This window comes from Oncorhynchus kisutch, linkage group LG1 (assembly GCF_002021735.2).
Source record: "Oncorhynchus kisutch isolate 150728-3 linkage group LG1, Okis_V2, whole genome shotgun sequence".
NCBI classification, from domain to species: domain Eukaryota; kingdom Metazoa; phylum Chordata; class Actinopteri; order Salmoniformes; family Salmonidae; genus Oncorhynchus; species Oncorhynchus kisutch.
In genome coordinates, this window is record NC_034174.2 from 64,548,061 (window position 1) to 64,565,919 (window position 17,859).

Consider the following 17,859-nt stretch of genomic DNA (forward strand, 5'->3'; position numbering starts at 1 on the left):
TCAGACTGGCCAATAAAAAGAAAAGATGAAGATGGGCAAAATAACAGACACTGGACAAAGGAAGTCTGCCTGAAGGCCAGCATCCCGGAGTCGCCTCATCACTGTTGACGTTGAGACTGGTGTTTTGCGGGTCCATGCATCCAAAGCTCTCTCTATGAATTTGAAATGGTTACATTTCTCCAGCCCCATCCATCAGCTTTTTACCGAAATGGGGGTGAAGTAAGCTTTGTTATTTTTTCTACTGCTGCTTGCCGTTTTTAATTAACAATCACATACACCTGGCACTGGCAGACCAACAAGGGTGTGTTCACAATAGGTTGACAGTTCTACCCGTTTTGCACCAGGTTATCAGCCTCTCTCATCTGGACATCATTTCCTTGTTCTACGCAGCCAAGGAAACTTTTGGACCGTGAAAGGAACCTCACACAATGGCTCTTCCATATTTTTATTAATTGATCCTGGCGCTTCCTGGTCCATTTGCTAATGTTCGTTTTCAGACATCACACCAGGAAGAGAGTACTCAGGAGGACTAGAAAGGTTTTCCACACAGGACCAATGGCCCCTGCCCCGTTGGCATTGGGCTCCTCAACCCTGGCTTCACCATGCTCTGGTACCAAGTTGCTGGTCAGGTAGGCTCCGGTACTGGGGATCCACAGGGAGCAGTTGTAGGCCCCTTCCCCAGAGATGGTCTTTCTATTCAGAGAACTAGTTATTGTAAAAAATGTTCCATCCTTCACTTGTTTAGTTTTGATTTTAGGGTCCCCAGTCACATTGTTGTGTCCCTGGAACCAGTGCACCTCTCCGTCAGGGTAGACCTCAGTGAAGGTGCAGGTTGGGCCCTCATCACTGACGCTGGACTGGGCCTCCCTGTAGCACTCTGAATGGAAACAGAGCAAGTTTTTTTTAAACACAAAGAATATGGCTGAGGTGGGGGGTTCTTGAGAAATGGTGCAATGCGCTTCCGTAAGCCCCCTGACACCATTAGTCATACATTTTGCTCAGTGGAGGCACTATAAAGTGCCTTGTACTTCCTGGTGGTTAGGCAATGTCCATTTGCTACCACTGACCTATATGCAATATTGACAAACAGTGCAAAATACCAATTGCAGAGGAGGCTGGTGGGAGGAGCTATAGGAGGACTGGCTCATTGTAATGGCTGGAATGGAATTAATGGAACAGTCAAACAAGACTACTATTCCATTTAACCCATTCCAGCCATTACCATGAGCCAGTCCTCCTATACCTCCTACCACCAGCCTCTTGTCAAAGTCTTCGGGAATACATGCTTGACAGATGTCTAGGTTATGACAGTATTACATGAGTGAGAATGGGCCAGGACACTCGCCTTGCAGCTTCACCGTTGTGGTGACCTCCTTTACTCCTTGATTGGAGCGCAGCTTGCACAAGTACTTTCCCTGCTCCAGTGGCTGTACCTGCAGCAGAGTCAGGGTCAGCTGTGTCTGTGGGGTATAACTACACTCCATGGCACTAGGTGTGTTCCCTGGGTGGGTCCCCATCACTCCAGTCGCGTTAACATCACACAGGCACTTCCCGTCCTGCCCGACCCAGGCCAGATGATTTATTGACAGCCCCTCCTGGAAGGTGGAGATTCTGCATTGGAGGGTAAGACTCTGGTGACATGGCACAATCAGAGAGTCAACAGTGCTTAGCTTCACCAGCTCTGTGGATTAAGGAGATATTGGAGTTAGTTTCTTCACTTAGCTCTCTTGGAATGGCTGTGCTCTACTAATGCTTGTTCCTGACTTAAACCACTCCATTTAATGTTAGGAAGTGTTTCAACTTGATTTGCTTACCTGTCGTGAGCGTGACAGCAACACAGAGCCAAAGTATCACAGTTTGCTGGGTGAATAGGTTCATCTTGTGTCTCCTGACTTGATCTCCTATAGAGAGACATAAGTTACACATTGGTCATGTTAAACTAGTACAGTATGTCCCTCTCACTCAGTCTACCGGATATTCACCTTTACCTGTTGCAAACACAGTGCACTTATTCATGCAACTGATTGATCCTTACAAGAAAAGTACATATCTGATGCAACACTACATCACTCTCCTACATCGTCAAATAGTCCTTACAGAGCCTGGAGGTGTGTTTTGGGTCATTGTCCTGTTGAAAAACAAATGATAGTCCCTCTAAGCGCAAACCTGATGGGATGGCATATTGCTGCAGAATGCCGTGGTAGCCATGCTGGTTAAGTGTGCCTTGAATTATAAATAAATCACTGACAGTGTTACCAGAAAAGCACCCCCACACCATCACACCTCCTCCTCCATGCTTCCCAGTGGGTACCACACATGCAGAGATTATTCGTTCACCTACTCTGCGTCTCACAAAGACATAGCAAATGGAACCAAAAATATAACATTTGGACTCATCATACCAAAGAACAGATTTCCACCAGTCTAATGTCCATTAATCGTGTTTCTTGGCTCAAGCAAGTCTCTTCTTCTCATTGGTGTACTTTAGTAGTGTTTTTTGTTGTTGCAGTAATTCGACCATTAAGGCCTGATTCATGCAGTCTCCTCTAAACAGTTGATATTGAGATGGGTCTTACATTAACTCTGTGAAGCATTTATTTGTGCTGCAATCTGAGACTGGTAACTCTAATGAACTTATCCTCTGTAGCAGAGGTAACTCTGGGTCTTCCTTTCCTATGGCGGACCTCATGAGAGCTGGTTTCATCATAGTGCTTTATGGTTTTGTGACTGCACTTGAGGAAGCTTTCAAAGTTATTGAAATGTTTCGTATTGACTGACCTTCATGTCATAAAGTAATTGACTGTCATTTCCCTTTGCTTATTTGAGCTGTTCTTGCCATAATATGGACTTGATCTTTTACCAAATAGGGCTATCTTCTGTATAGCACCCCTACCATGTCACAATAAAAAAAATGATTGGCTCAAACGCATTAAGAAGGAAATAAATTCCACAAATTAACTTTTAAGAAGGCACACCTGTTAATTCAAATGCATTCCAGGTGACAACCTCATGAAGATGGTTGAGAGAATGCCAAGAGTGTGCAAAGCTGTCATCAAGGCAAAGGGTGGCTATTTGAAGAATCTCAAATCTCAAATATTTAGTTTTATTTAACACTTTATTGGTTACTACATGATTCCATATGTATTATTTCATAGTTTTGATGTATTCACTGTTATTCTTGTCACGCTCGTTATCCTCAAACTCCCTGTCATAAATCGACCAAGGCGCAGCCGTGCATGTAGTTCCACATCAGTTAATCAATTTTTAAAAAAACAGGTTAACAGCAAAGACCGTGACGCAACCGAGGTGCACACAAACACACACGGAAAAATTATTACCCACAACACACAGGTGGGAAAAGGCTAACTAAGTATGGTTCTCAATCAGAGACAATGATAGACAGCTGCCTCTGATTGAGAACCACACCCAGCCAAACACATAGAAATAGAAAATCATAGAACATGGAACATAGAACTGCCCACCCAAATCACCCAAATCACACCCTGACCAAACCAAAATAGAGACATAAAAAACTCTCTACGGTCAGGGCGTGACAATTGTACAACGTAGAAAATGGTAAAATAAAGAAAAACCTTTGAATGAGTAGGTGTGTCCAAACTTTTGACTGGTACTGTACATTACATATGTGGTGTTTGGGTCGACTGGACCCGGGGGTAATACACGCGTGGAAAAGTGTGTGTGTAGGTGAAAACATTTTTATTTATTTAAATGGAACAAAAAGGTTTGCTATGTGCCTTCACTCTGTCTTCCTCTTCAGCATAGCATCAATACCCTGTCTGTCTCTTTGCCTGTCTGCCTGTCTCCCACTTTTCTCGCACTCTTTACCCTTTGCAGTGTGTGAAACTACACACTATCTAGTAGGAATCTGCAGAATGTTATTACATTCAGGAGAAGGATGGTGGTGCCCCATCCACCCGACCCACAGAAACCAACAACTCCAATACCAGAAGTAAGTGTGAGTGATGTTGTTGCATGTGTGTGTGTCTGACTCTCCTACCTTGGCCTGCTGTAACTATATGTTAGTGATATGTTAAGTAAAATTCCTGAACGAAATGTTTTAATCCTTCTAGATTGCAGCCGGTGGCAACAAGAAGAGCTGCGATGTGTGTGGACCCAAGAAGGACAGGAAGACAGTACACATCAAGAGCAAGAAATACATTTGCAACACACACACAGTAAAACTCTGTCCCTCATGTGATGTGTAGACCGGCCTTAATTTGGTTCAATTGGGCTCATTTCCATAAAATTCTGTATGTAGAATTAGTCTTTCCAATTTGTTCAGGTCAACCAAACATAAATCGTAATGAAAACCTTGTTTCATTTATATTTGTTCAAGATACCCATGTCTCGATTATAATAGATTTTTGTTGTCAAAAATCTAATTTCATTTAAAAAACGAATAGCGGTTTTATTGATAAATGTGATGTCACCATGGAAAGGCCAAAACTCCATCCCACCCCATAGTTTTGACAAGTTGGCTGGATGTCCTTTGGGTGGTAGACTGGGAAACTGTTGAGCGTGAAAAACCCAGCAGCGTTGCCGTTCTTGACACAAACCGGTGTGCTTGGCACCTACTACCATACCCTGTTCAAAGGCACTTAAATCTTTGTCTTGCCCATTCACACTCTTAATGGCACACATATACAATCCATGTCTCAATTTTCTCAAGGCTTAAAAATCCTTATTTAACCTGTCTCCTCCCCTTCATCTACACTGATTGAAGTGGATTTAACAAGTAACATCAATATCGGATCATAGCTTTCACCTGGATTCACCTGGTCAATTTGTCATGGAAAGAGTGTTTTGTACACAGAAAAATCACTTTTTTTGTCTGCACTAGGCCTTTAAAAGTACAGCTAGATAAGTTATATTGCGATAGGTCTGACGGATACAGAAGCAAACTTGACTCACCCCAATGTGAAGTAGTGCTTGTCCCTTGCTTCTTTGAGTAACTGTTTCTGAGTCCTTCTGAGCTCCTTCTCAAATAAATCCTCCCATTTCCTTGTAGGTTCCTTTAGCAAGGTAAGGAGGCTTTGTGGGGCTGCTGTACTTATCTCTGAGAAGGGTATGTCTCATAACTACCTCTTGCTGCTGTTCTGAAAGAGAGTAAGAGAAAGTGTGTGTGACAGAGAGAGTGATGGGTTAATGATAAGTCAAGGGAAATTGTAATATAATAGGAGATGTTGCTCTGATTGGGTGCCAACATCAAAGGGTGTTGTTGCAGAAATCACTCCCACTCACGTGATTGGCTCATTCATAATAAGGAAGTGCTTTCACTTGATAGGTTTCAGTGTTAACTTTTTCAACGTCATCGCTTAGACATGGTCAAATGGATAGAATGTGTCTTTACATTTGGTACTATAAGTTTATGACGGTGTTTTGACTGACATCTTAATCTCACAGACAGCATATTCAAGTAACTCATCAATGCATTCATGTTGTAGAACAAGGGTGAAAACACAGATGTTCTGCAAATTATCCTGCAGTAACAGGATCTCTGAGAGTGTTATAAAGTTTTTCGAAGGTTTGCGAAGTTCAAAAACATTTGAACCCTTTTTTGCTCGAGTCATCTATCATCATCACACAGTCAGACAGATAAGACTTCATTAGTGAGTGTTTATGCCACTTTGTTTCCTGAGTTAAAAAGAAAAAGATCACTCTCTGCGCTAGCGTGACACACACCTACACTCATCACTCCGAAGTGCCCTTTAGATTGTCCATGGGCGTTTTGTAAACTGACTAAGTAAATCACTAACCACTGTACCCGACAAGCCTTTCTCCTGCGCCGAGCTTGTATGTAAGCTGTGACAGTTCTACTCTGAGGGAACAGGTCAGGTCCCCCAAACTTGAGTGTTGTGGGTGTGAGGCAACTCAATATGCATGTAGAATTCTGACTATACCTTGACCCCTCAGTGGTGGATGACCTCTAGTGGAACACCCCAGGGTGGGAGACAACAGCAAAGAGAGAGGAGCCTGGCAGGGTTTCACTGATGGCTGACCCACAGGGCTGACCTCTCTGTTGGACCTATGTGGTCTACTCTGTGGAAGTGGTGTGTGTGTGCAAGTGTGTGTGTGTGTGTGTGCTGCAGTTCTTCTGTCTGTGTATGTACTGCATATGGTGTACTCTCGTCTGTGTGTGTGTGTGTGTGTGTGTGTGTGCGTGTGTGTTCAGGCTGACTGTCTCAGCTCTAGGGGCATCAGTTCTCCTCCCACATCAGCACTGCAGTAGCTGCCAACAACAAAGATATAGGAGACGCTGCAGGCTCCAGTAACATGAAGGCTACATCTCCACTAAAACAATACACCGCTATAGAACAGAGAGCCTCTGCCTGCTTCATCACCAGCCCACTACCAGTGCTTACGTTTGAGATTGAACATGGTGGTAGCGTGAGACGAAGAGATTTTCTGCCGTGTTCTGACCTTTTGTGCTGTACCCCACACTAGGCCGTGTTGATATAGCAATGTGCTGCTTGGATGCCTCTCCTCTGATAGGTGTGTATATTCCTCAGTGCATCTGCATTTTAATGCTCAATTGTTTGGTCTGCCACCAGCACAGCAACCTTATGTGATGGGAAACAAGCCATGTGCTAAGAGCAACTTTGAATAAAACATGAAGTCTAATAATAACTGTGTTGTCACCACCGACAACAGGAAATCTTTGCCAACAATGCCACGCTGCATTTCACACTTTCAGCCAACCGTTTCCCTGCAAATGACAGAATGTGGTGACTCTTTCTATCTCTGTCTCTCTCGCCCTGGCACGACACACTGCGTTACAGTTTATTTTCACAGCTTGTCGACACTCATCCAATACTTAATTGCTGTTGGGCCAGATTATCCCAAAATGCAGTTTTTGTCCCCGTAATGGTGTCTAAAATGATCCGGCTCTAATGCGAGTGACTCATGCGACTTTGCCGAGGTAGTTCGTAAAGTCGTTAAGTTAACATTTTCAAAAGTTGACACTAATTCCACACTGGGAGAGAGGCTGTGGCATGACTTCCTGCACTCTGGGCAGTTGTCATGGTTATTAGTCAGGTGGATTTACGATCGCATTTCCGTGGTAATCCTAGACCAGAGGTGACAGCAGCCTATCGGTACCAAGCACATACTTTATGCCCTTCCGCCTCATCCTTCTCCCCTTTTGGCATTTCGGAGATATCCTTGCCTGGCTGTTTTAAGCTTGTACTAGGTCAGCTTACTGTATGAATCACACTTCTCCCATATATCATGAGCCAGAGTCCTAAGGGACAAAGTCAAAAGTACAATCCAAAGTACCAATTGTTATTCAACTCCTTAGGCCCTGACTATTATGACTAAAGCCAAAGCTATACAAATCTTCTGCAAAGTTCAGCTAACTTGGTTTGAGATGTAGAATTCTGATGGGCACCAAGTTGGCACCAATAGTTTGGAGGACAGTTTTCCAAACTCTACAGTTTTGCGCTTAAACCAGACCAGCTCAGCTCCTCTGAGCAGTGACAGGTCAATGAATGATCTTTTGGTCATACTCTCTGGCTGAATTTCTTAAGTGGTCTTCTAATGTCTGTCCTTTTTCTCTCTCTCCCTCTCTCTCTTAGGACTGGACAAAGCAAGAATAAAAGGGGATGGTTAGCTTACACAGACAGAGCTGTTACATGGGACCTGCAGAGCTGCCAGACCTCTTTACTCGGTCTGCCTCTGAGAAGTTGAAAGGAGAAGGAGCTTTTAGGCCTAGTCCATTAACTAAAGGGCAAGCGAGTAACTGTTCTCCCTCTCCATTCCATCCCCATCTCTCCATAGAGCTTTTCTCAGTGCTTTGTCCACGGCAGCGTAGCCTAGTGGTTAGAGCATTGGACTAGTAACCGGAAGGTTCCGAGTTCAAACCCCCGAGCTGACAAGGTACAAATCTGTCGTTCTGCCCCTGAACAGGCAGTTAACCCACTGTTCCCAGGCCGTCATTGAAAATAAGAATGTGTTCTTAACTGACTTGCCTGGTTAAATAAAGGTAAAATAAAATAAAATAAAAAATTCAGGGGCACAGGGGCATCTTCGAAATGAGATGGAATGTTGACCAACTCCCACCACATTCACTACCCACTCAAGCCTGGAAGGCTACATGAAAAGAAATTGGTCTTTTTTTAATGTTTCATGGAGAAGTGATGGAGTGAGTGGTAAGCCAAGAAAGAGTTGGTTGTACCTATCACCATTTCTCATTTATACGTGTTGTATGCCCCTTTCTAAAGGTAGTTCCTCAGCAGGTTACTGTACTCAGGGGTGTTTTTAGACTTTATCAGAGTTGATTTCAAACATCTAAGAACTCAAACAATAGTGTGAAAACAACTCTTCAAAGACGAACGCTAATTTAAAGGAAATGGGTTGTACTATATTTCAATGAAAGAATATGGGAACATTTGGGACTTTCCCCTTTTCCCCATGAATAGGCTGTTTATTCTATGGCTTGCAGCAGCTCGTCAGAACATTTCTGTTGCATGTGTCAAGGTTTGGCACAGCCTTATAAACTTTGACCCAAGGAATGAATTCTCATTTTTTAATTTCATGCATTGTTTCAACTTCTACATACCAGTCACAGTAAGGTTGGACTCTCCTGTGCATCTAATATTTAGCTACACCACCAACATCTAACATCGAAATGTAGCATTGTTATCATGCGTGAGTCATCATGTGTGAGACATTATGAATGAGGACTATTGGGAACTTTTCTCCTGCCTGTATCCATCAAAAGGCCAATGAAAAGCCATTTGACATCCCATCAGACCTTATCTCTTCCACTTCAACTCCCTCATGCGACCACAATAACACAATGACAGACAATGTTATATCCGTTGTATGGGAGTCATTGACACATGGTGGAAGAATGGGCATGCTGGGTCGACTGTTACACAAAGTAACACAGAGGAACTGACATTCATAGATGGCCACATGGCTTTGATTTTCTCTCATAGAAGATGCATCTCAATACTCTAAAGCAGCTGCTTTCCCTCATCCATTCCACTGGTGAAAGATTCCACACAAAAAAATACCCAGTGCAGATAAATGGGAGAGGAAGCCACTTTACACTATTGAGATATACCCAAAGTTCTGTACAGGCTCCTTCACTCACAGTAAGCAACAGCAGCACTCATTGCCACTAAAAGGAGCTGCATGGTCAATCTGATGTCTGCATTCCTACTTCTTGCACTTCGCGGAGCAGTGCGGAGCTATTGTGAAGGAAGTAGTCAAGGAAATAAGTTTGTGTTCATACAGGAACTCCCGCCCCCACGTACCGTCAACCAATCATGTCAATGCGGAGCTATACAGAGCCCTCCGCATTGTTACAACATTTGAGAGGCGCACGACAATGACATATAGAGTTTGATTTGGCCTCTGCCCCCTCTCATTGACACCATGGAAATTCAAGGGTGACTGGGGTACTGCAGGCATTGTTTGCAGAAAACAGGATCCCCCATTATAGTGAATAGACAAATGCCGATCTTCGTGATAAATCTGTGTAAATAAAATACAAAATCAAAGACAATCATGGCACCAATAACTGCTTCTAATACACCAGATGTATGTCCATGAACCGATAATTTTTTATATCACACACAGAAGTTATAAGAATCATTTTGCAACTAATGGCAGTTACTCAATGAGGGGGCAGCACTGAGCTAGCCTGAAATGTCACTTCCTGAAGTAACTCAAACGGCGCATGTTATGTCTCCATGAGATGCCATCTTAATAAAGGGGGACTGCCTCCTAAAGGGCCTATGTGGCATCGATATGAGTCAGAAACATTCATTATAGTGTCAAAATTGACTACAAAATGTAAATAAGAGCAGTAAAGTCAGTCTCGTCCAAAAACAAGATTTGGATGTGAGTGCGTCATGACGAGTATTGGTTGGGTATGGATTACTTACATGTAGAAACTAAATCAATGGCTACAGAGGGACTTATCTTTAAAAGGTAGAGTCCTAATAACCAAGGCTGAAGGTATCTCTAGAAGGACATATGGTGCTCTATCTTTATATCTTGACAGTAAAATAAGCAAGGAGAAAGACCAGATGCTTTTCAACTTTCTTTGGAGAAACCGTACCCATTACATTAGGAAAACTGTTGTAATGAACACTTATGAGAATGGAGGACTGAATTTTCTGGACTTTAAATGAGACTTTTAAGATCAATTGGATAAAACAATTCCTAAGAAGACCCACTTCTATCTGGAATTGTATTCCTCATCATGTCTTCTCTGTCTTCTCTACTTCTGGTGGCCTTAACACCTGTTAGGGAGGCTGCGAATTTTCGCAGCTTGTTGTTAAAAATCGCACAAGATTTCAACGTCCTGCTACTCATGCAAGGAATATAGTAAATGCATATGATTAGTATGTGTGGATGGAAAACACTCTGAAGTCTCTAAAACTGATTAAATCATGTCTGTGGCTATAACAGAACGTGTTTAGGAGACAAAATCGCAAGGAAAACTGTTCACCAAAAACACAAAGAAAATATCCATCCGCCAGTCTCTGTATTGTCTAAGGCAAGGGAAAATAGATAGAGCCCCGTTTACAATGCCTACAGCTTCCACACGATGTACTGGAAATTCAGTTGTAGTTTATCCTTGGTGGGATGACGTATAGGCACTTCCTGTCTTGGGGTCCACCGAAGGAAGTTATGAAAGGGAGAATATGGACGAGGATTTCAAGACTTGCTGCTATCGAATACAGATCGCCCCGTGATCAATTTGATCGATTATTAACATTTATTAATACCTAAAGTTGGTTTACAAAGGTAGTTTGAAGTGTTTTGTTAAAGTTTATAGGCAACTTTTTTAATTAAAAAAAACGCGGTTGCGTTTTAGAAAGGTGCTTTTTCCTGGATCAGACGGGCTTCATAAATGGACATTTTGGGTATACATAGACCGATTTAATCGAAAAAAAGACCCAATTGTGATGTTTATGGGACATATAGGAGTGCCAACAAAGAAGCTCGTCAAAGGTAATGAATGTTTTATATTTTATTTCTGCGTTTTGTGTAGCGCCGGCTACGCTAATTATTTCTGTTTACGTCCCCTTTGGGTATTTCGGGGGTTGCATGCTATCAGATAATAGCTTCTCATGCTTTCACCGAAAAGCATTTGACAAATCTGACATGTTGCCTAGATTCACAACGAGTGTAGCTTTAATTGAGTACCCTGCATGTGTGTTTTAATGAAAGTTTGAGTTGTATCGAGTACTATTAGTTGGCGCTCTGAAATTTCCGCTGATTTGGTCCCTGTACAGGGACAGCAGCCTTAACTTCATATTGTTTTGCAATTATAATATTGACAAAGTTCCAGTGAAACTTTCTGCTTTTCATCTGCAGCTTTTCTTGTCATGGTCCTTAATTTATTAAAAAAAATTCTCCACACAGATATTATATATGGAATAAATCGGAATATATTGTATAAAAATACCTCTCTGTTTTTAGAATATTGGTTCCGAAATAATATCCTATTGGTGAGCCAACTGGTAAATGCAGAGGGTCTTTTACTCAGTTAAATAATTCTTATCACTTTACAAGGTCTCTGTAACACCTAAAGATTTTGCAATTGTTTTAGATGCCATTCCCTCAGGTGATGCTATGTTATTCAGAAACGTGTCAAGACCTGACCCTCAGAGCCTACCTTCTATTGACCCTGTTGACTCATCAGTAGGAAAGATTTGTTTCTCTTTTGGTCCATTCAACAACAGAGCGATACGATCCTTGTTTCAGCAGGATGTTGTATCTATACCTTATGTCGTGCCTTATTGGAATGGATTTATTGATAATATCTGTTGGGAAAAGTTTGGATGGTGCCACACACACACATACCTACTTGTTAACAAAATTAAGGAGGTTTCCTTTAAAATTATTCATAAATATTATCCTGCCAACCACTATATGAAGAAGTTTAAGGAAAACATAAACTCAAATTGCTCCTTTTGTGTAATGACCATCCAGAAACAGTGTTGCATCTTTTTTGGCATTGTATGCATGTAAGAAAAATGTGGCAAGACATCAATAGGTTTATAATTGAACACATTTATGAAGATTTGACACTATTGTGGAGAGATGTACTGTTTGGATTCTTTACATACAATAGAAATAAGCTGAAACATTTTTATGTAATTCATTTCATTATTCTTTTGGCCAAATTTCATATACACAAATGTAAATTTACAAACAGAAAACCACATTTTCGTACCCTACAAAAAGAAATTGAATTGAATTTTAAGACGGTTAAATGCTCTACTAACAAAAAAGCTGTTAGAATTGTAAGTATATGCATGTCCCTTAAGGTCCTTGTGTAATTGTAATGTGATATTGTACCCCCTAGCTCGATTGTCCATTGTTTGTAATCTATGTATGCTTGTGTTCCCTCATGTGCTTTATGTATTGATTTGTTGTTAATAAAATAAAATAAAATGAATAACTTACATGCCCGCTTTTGCTAATGATGTCCAATTTGCAAAAAGACAACAAGGTGGGATCCGCCCCCAGCTGCCATGTGTTGTGGACATGTTGTCAAGTCTGCAACGCATGGACACTTGCTCAGCATAGTGAAAATTGGCTTCCATAAAGTTGGTGCAAACTTCTAATACATTCAACAATGTTGCGCAAGATGGCAAAGAATGTATTACATACAACAAACGTACGACACGACAGCTGTGAGGTGAGTAACTAGCTAGATAGCTGTCACGTTCTGACCATCGTTCGTGTGTGTTTTCCTTGTTTTAGTGTTGGTCAGGACGTGAGCTGGGTGGGCATTCTATGTGGTGTGTCTGGTTTGTCTATTTCTATGTTTGGCCTGATATGGTTCTCAATCAGAGGCAGAGTCATTGTCTCTGATTGGGAACCATATTTAGGTAGCCTGTTTTGTGTTGGGTTTTGTGGGTGATTGTTCCTGTCTCTGTGTTTGCACCAGATAGGGCTGTTTAGGTTTTCGCACGTTTATTGTTTTTGTTAGTTTATTCATGTATAGTGTCTTTATAAATTAAACATGAATAACCACCACGCTGCATTTTGGTCCGCCTCTCTTTCCCCAGAAGAAAACCATTACAATAGCTATGATACTGGGATCTAGCTAAATAAATAGCCTCACCCTGAGGGTGGGTATATGGAATGTTCCAACAGGAATCTGTTCCAAAAACTTTGTAAAGTACAAGGTTGCCAACAAACAACGCATACAAAGTAGCACAATCAATTCATCTTGCTTACTGCCAAATAGGCATAAACTCACCACGTAGCTTATTCTTAATGTTTGTCCATAGGCTACCAGAGTGAGGACAGACATTCTTTGGAATAAACGTGGTGAGTAAAAACTTAATGAAAGCCAACTCCCTACCTGGCATCTTATCGACAGCTATACAGCTTTGTACACGTTATTTGTTGGCAACCTTTTTTGGAACAGATTCCTGTTGGAACGTTCAACAAATTATACCCACCCTCTCCCTAATGTGTAATTTGATGTATTGTCATAGAGAGGAAGATTTGCATAGCTAACGTTGCACCTGACGATAAGGTTTGATAGGATGTAACGTTAACCAGCTTGCTATAAATAATGTTTCAACTCGAACTAGCTAGCTAAGAAGATAATTACACTTTACACCCTGCTAGCTAACGTTATCTAGCTAGCCAATTCATTTCAACTCGGACAAAGATATTGATAACTAACCTGATTTTGATAAATAACAAGGATATTGGTAACTAACCTGATATTGATAACTAACCTAAACTGATTTGCAAGTTAGGTAGCGAGCTACTTTTATGAGAAAAGGCAGGTTGTTTGGGTTAGCACTCGTTCTCGATAACCCAGACCCTGTCGGCATTCTGCCTTTACTGTAATGGAACTGGGAGTCATGATCAAGGGCTAGGTTAGAACCAGCGAACGTTAGCTAGCATTCAGGGGCTTCTTTGCTTCTAGTGCTAAAGCAACATGCCTGTTATCATGAAAGTCTATTGTGTATTATGTAGCGCAAAGATAAAGGATGGTACCTGTCTAGCCTGAGTACCAGTCTTTTTAGCTAACATGCTATAAATAAGTGTCCGCAAGTATACAGCAAAGGAACAATACACATCTGGTTGCATAGTAACGATGTCAGGGCCACTGGCCTGAATCTCAAACACGAGACCTATGTGGCAGGGTCTACAGAGAATGACAGATTACAAGGCTTTGAGGACAATACAGTGCCACTGACGCGGCCCGCTACCAAAGACTGTGGGCTCTGCTTCTCCGTAGCCAACGTGAGTAAAACATTTAAACATGTTAACCCTCGCAAGGCTGCCAGCCCAGACTGCATCCCTAGCCTCGCCCTCAAAGCATGCGCAGACCAGCTGGCTGGTGTGGTTACAGACCTATTCAGTCAATCCCTATCCCAGTCTGCTGTCCCCACATGCTTCAAGATAGCCACCATTGTTCCTGTTCCCAAGAAACCTAAGGTAACTGAACTAAATTACTATCCCCACATAGCACTCACTTCTGTCATCATGAAGTGCTTTGAGATACTAGTCAAGGACCATATCACCTCCACCCTACCGGTCACCCTAGACCCACTTAAATTTGCTTACCGCCCCAATAGGTCCACAGACGATGCAATCGCAATCACACTGCACACTGCCCTAACCCATCTGGACAAGAGGAATACCTATGTAAGAATGCTGTTCATTGACAACAGCTCAGCATTCAACACCATAGTACCCTTCAAACCCATCATTAAGGTTGAGTCCCTGGGTCTTGACCCTGCCCTGTGCAACTGGGTCCTGGACTTCCTGACGGGCCGCCCCCAGGTGGTGAAGTTAGGAAACAACATCTCCATTCCGCTGATCCTCAACCCTCGGGCCACACAAGGGTGCGTTCTCAGCCCCCTCCTGCACTCCTTATTCGCCCACGACTGCGTGGCCATGCATGCCTCCAACTCAATCATCAAGTTCAGACGACACAACAGTGGTAGGCTTGATTACCAACAACAACAACACAGCCTACAGGGAGGAGGTGAGGGCCCTCGGAGTGTGGTGTCAGGAAAATAACCTCTCACTCAATGTCATCAAAACAAAAGAGATGATCGTGGACGAGGGAGCACCCTCCTATCCACATCGACAGGACAGCAGTGGAGAAGGTGGAACGTTATAAGTTCCTTGGTGTACATATCACCGACAAACTGAAATGTTCCAACCACACAGACAGTGACATCTACAAACACCCAATGTCACAGGAAGGCAAAAAAGATAATCAAGGACAATAACCACCCGAGCCACTGCCTGTTCACCCCGCTTCCATCCATAAGTCAAGGTCAGTACAGGTGCATCAAAGCTGGAACAGAGAGATTGAAAAACAGCTTCTGTCTCAAGGCCGTTAGATTGTTGGAATAATGATATTTATTTTAATTCACAGGCTATACATAACCTGGTGGATTTGTTGTTCAGCAGTGTCGTGGGAACCCCCCACCACATCAGGAGCAGAAGGCTGAGGCAGTACGTGGCCATGCACCAGTCTCACATCAGGTTGGTCACATTGGATCTGGCTATACGTCTGATAAAGGAGTTTATATGTTTAAAGTAATGACTAAAGAATTCCACCCTGAAACGTAATTAACGATGTGAAATGTATTAGAATTATTAGACTATTATCCAATAATGTATGGTTGAGACAAGTTAAGGGTGAGAAATGTGTGGTTGAGAAAACACAGAGGACAATTGAACTACACATGACCTGGTTGTAACTCTAAAAAACTTACGACAGAAAAGAGGACCTGCCAAGGCCCCTCTAATCTAGGGAGGAAAGGAATGGAGAGGAACTGCCAGGCTGGTAGAATAGTGATAAACGAGGAATGTGAACTGTGGAAAAAGATACAGCCCACCTACTGTTTGTGTGTGTATGGGGGGTTATAAAGACTGTTCACATTTTGGTTGACTTTAGAGCTCTCTGAATAAAGAACAAGAGTCTTTGCCTAATTATTATTAAACCAAGGGTCTTACAAACCTTAGGGATTGGTCAAAGCTTAAATTATTATTTAGTTATCATCATTGGGATTGAAAATTCTCGTGACAACGTCACAATACAATCACTCGTCTGTCTTGGAGTTAACCTAACAACCATTGATAATATAGTGCTGTGTGTATCAACTTTACCTAGCTTTTCTACCGATGAAGGACAAGAGAGATGGTTTGTCATGGAGTCCCCTGACTAAAAGACAGATTGATACACTTAGCATTACAATTATACAATTATACAATTATTTCATCGTATTTTGTTGTTTTTGAATTGAATGGGGTCGGGGGAACTGTCTTATATGAGACACTATACGAAGGGATGATGACTAACATGTTCCACCAAACAAGGTACAGTATCTGTATCGGCTGTGAATGATGATAGAAGAAAGACAAGTGTAATATTGGCACATTGTTATATTAGCAGGACACCACTTCTACAGTATTACTTGAAGGATTGTTTATTCTACATGGAACTATTACACTTGAAAGTCATCAGAACATTTTGTTTAGAATATCTACACAAGTTCAGCAATTACACACTTCTCATATTACTCTTTAGGCTACTGTCCGAGTCAAAGCTTCCTGCAGGAAGCTAGGCCAGTACATACAGGGTGCAATAAGATCATCTTCCTGCATCTCACATCTGCCTGTATTCATTGAACTCCTGCTGGACCCATGGGTTAAGGCAAACTGTCATATCCAGGATGTAATGTCAGGCACTCCACCCCTCCTGCCACCTATCTGCACCTGTCTGTAACCTGTAATAAATCACATAGATGAAGGGGACTTCCTCACCCGCTGGAGACTTGAAGACAAAACTTCACCCAGAGAGCTGTGCATGTCAGTGTGTGGTTAGACAGTCAAATCCTTAGAATAGACATTGTGTAGAATGCCATGCTAGTTCTGGGACAGCTGAAGTTGTACCAACGATTTTTATGCTCCTTGTTCTGTGGTTGTACTCTATACACAACTTATTTTCATTTGCTAGGTAGTGTAGGCATACTGTCTTTACAAGCAAATTACTATGATAGCCTATTTACAGCAGAAAATGTTTTGTCTTTGTAACACAAACACACCCATCGATTTTTGTTGTTGTTGATAAATGTAGCTACTTTCAAGATAGCCATGTTTGTGCAATGTCCACATGTAGCCTACACCTGTTGGAATACTAGTTCTGGGATTTGTCCTAACAGTGGACATAAGGAGAGATGAGATGAGACAAAACTAGCTAGTTATTTTTTGAAAGCTGAGTTGACTGAAGAACGGTCATTCAACTTGCAGTTGTTGATATCATTTCCACGGTAACATGCCTTTACATGACCATAATAAAACTTAAAGTTGCAAGCTACTTTTGTAGTAAGGTGTTGTATAACGAGTGTCTCATGAAACACATTCCAGACACTTGTACCTTTTGCTATCTTGGCATAACTGTGATTTGACAGAAATATCAGATAGCTAGCTAGGCTATACCCAAGCTATGCTAGCTAGCTAGCTAGCTGCTGTCAGGTTGACTAAACACAAGGTTTGTGAAGGCTTTAGCCGGCATACTGTATAGAACTGAATTAGGAGATCATTAGCAGGGACACGTCCTCAATTCAGCAGATATGAATTAGCAGGAACATGTCCTCAACTTCAAAACTTCTCTCCATAGCAAAGCTAGCCTAGCTTACCTTGCTGTCACTACGTTACTCACTACTGCCCTTGTTTGTTTGTTGTGATTGAATGGCAGACACACCCAATAAACACCCACATTATACCACACCCTAAAGACAACTCTTGTTTGGGCTTCAGTAATGGCCGCTGCATTTTGTAATGAGCACCGTAAGAAACACGTTCATAATAGGTGAGTGCAGTTCA

The 17,859-nt window shown here is 42.0% G+C and overlaps 1 protein-coding gene across 2 annotated transcripts in view; it reads right to left on the reverse strand.

Moving 5' to 3' along the window:
• Positions 1-429: 429 nt before the first annotated feature.
• Positions 430-17,859, reverse strand: part of LOC109875960 (uncharacterized) — a 39,407-nt gene continuing 21,977 nt past the window's right edge. The window contains exons 2-5 of one of the 2 annotated variants that reach the window (XM_020468418.2): positions 4,933-5,117; positions 1,815-1,901; positions 1,346-1,681; positions 430-877 (exon numbers count right to left, since the gene is read on the reverse strand). In XM_020468418.2, coding sequence (XP_020324007.1) covers positions 501-877; positions 1,346-1,681; positions 1,815-1,878 — 777 coding nt within the window. In that variant the 5' untranslated portion in view covers positions 1,879-1,901; positions 4,933-5,117 and the 3' untranslated portion in view covers positions 430-500. The remainder of the gene's footprint in view (positions 878-1,345; positions 1,682-1,814; positions 1,902-4,932; positions 5,118-17,859) is intronic. The other variant, XM_031829805.1, reaches the window with a different exon arrangement.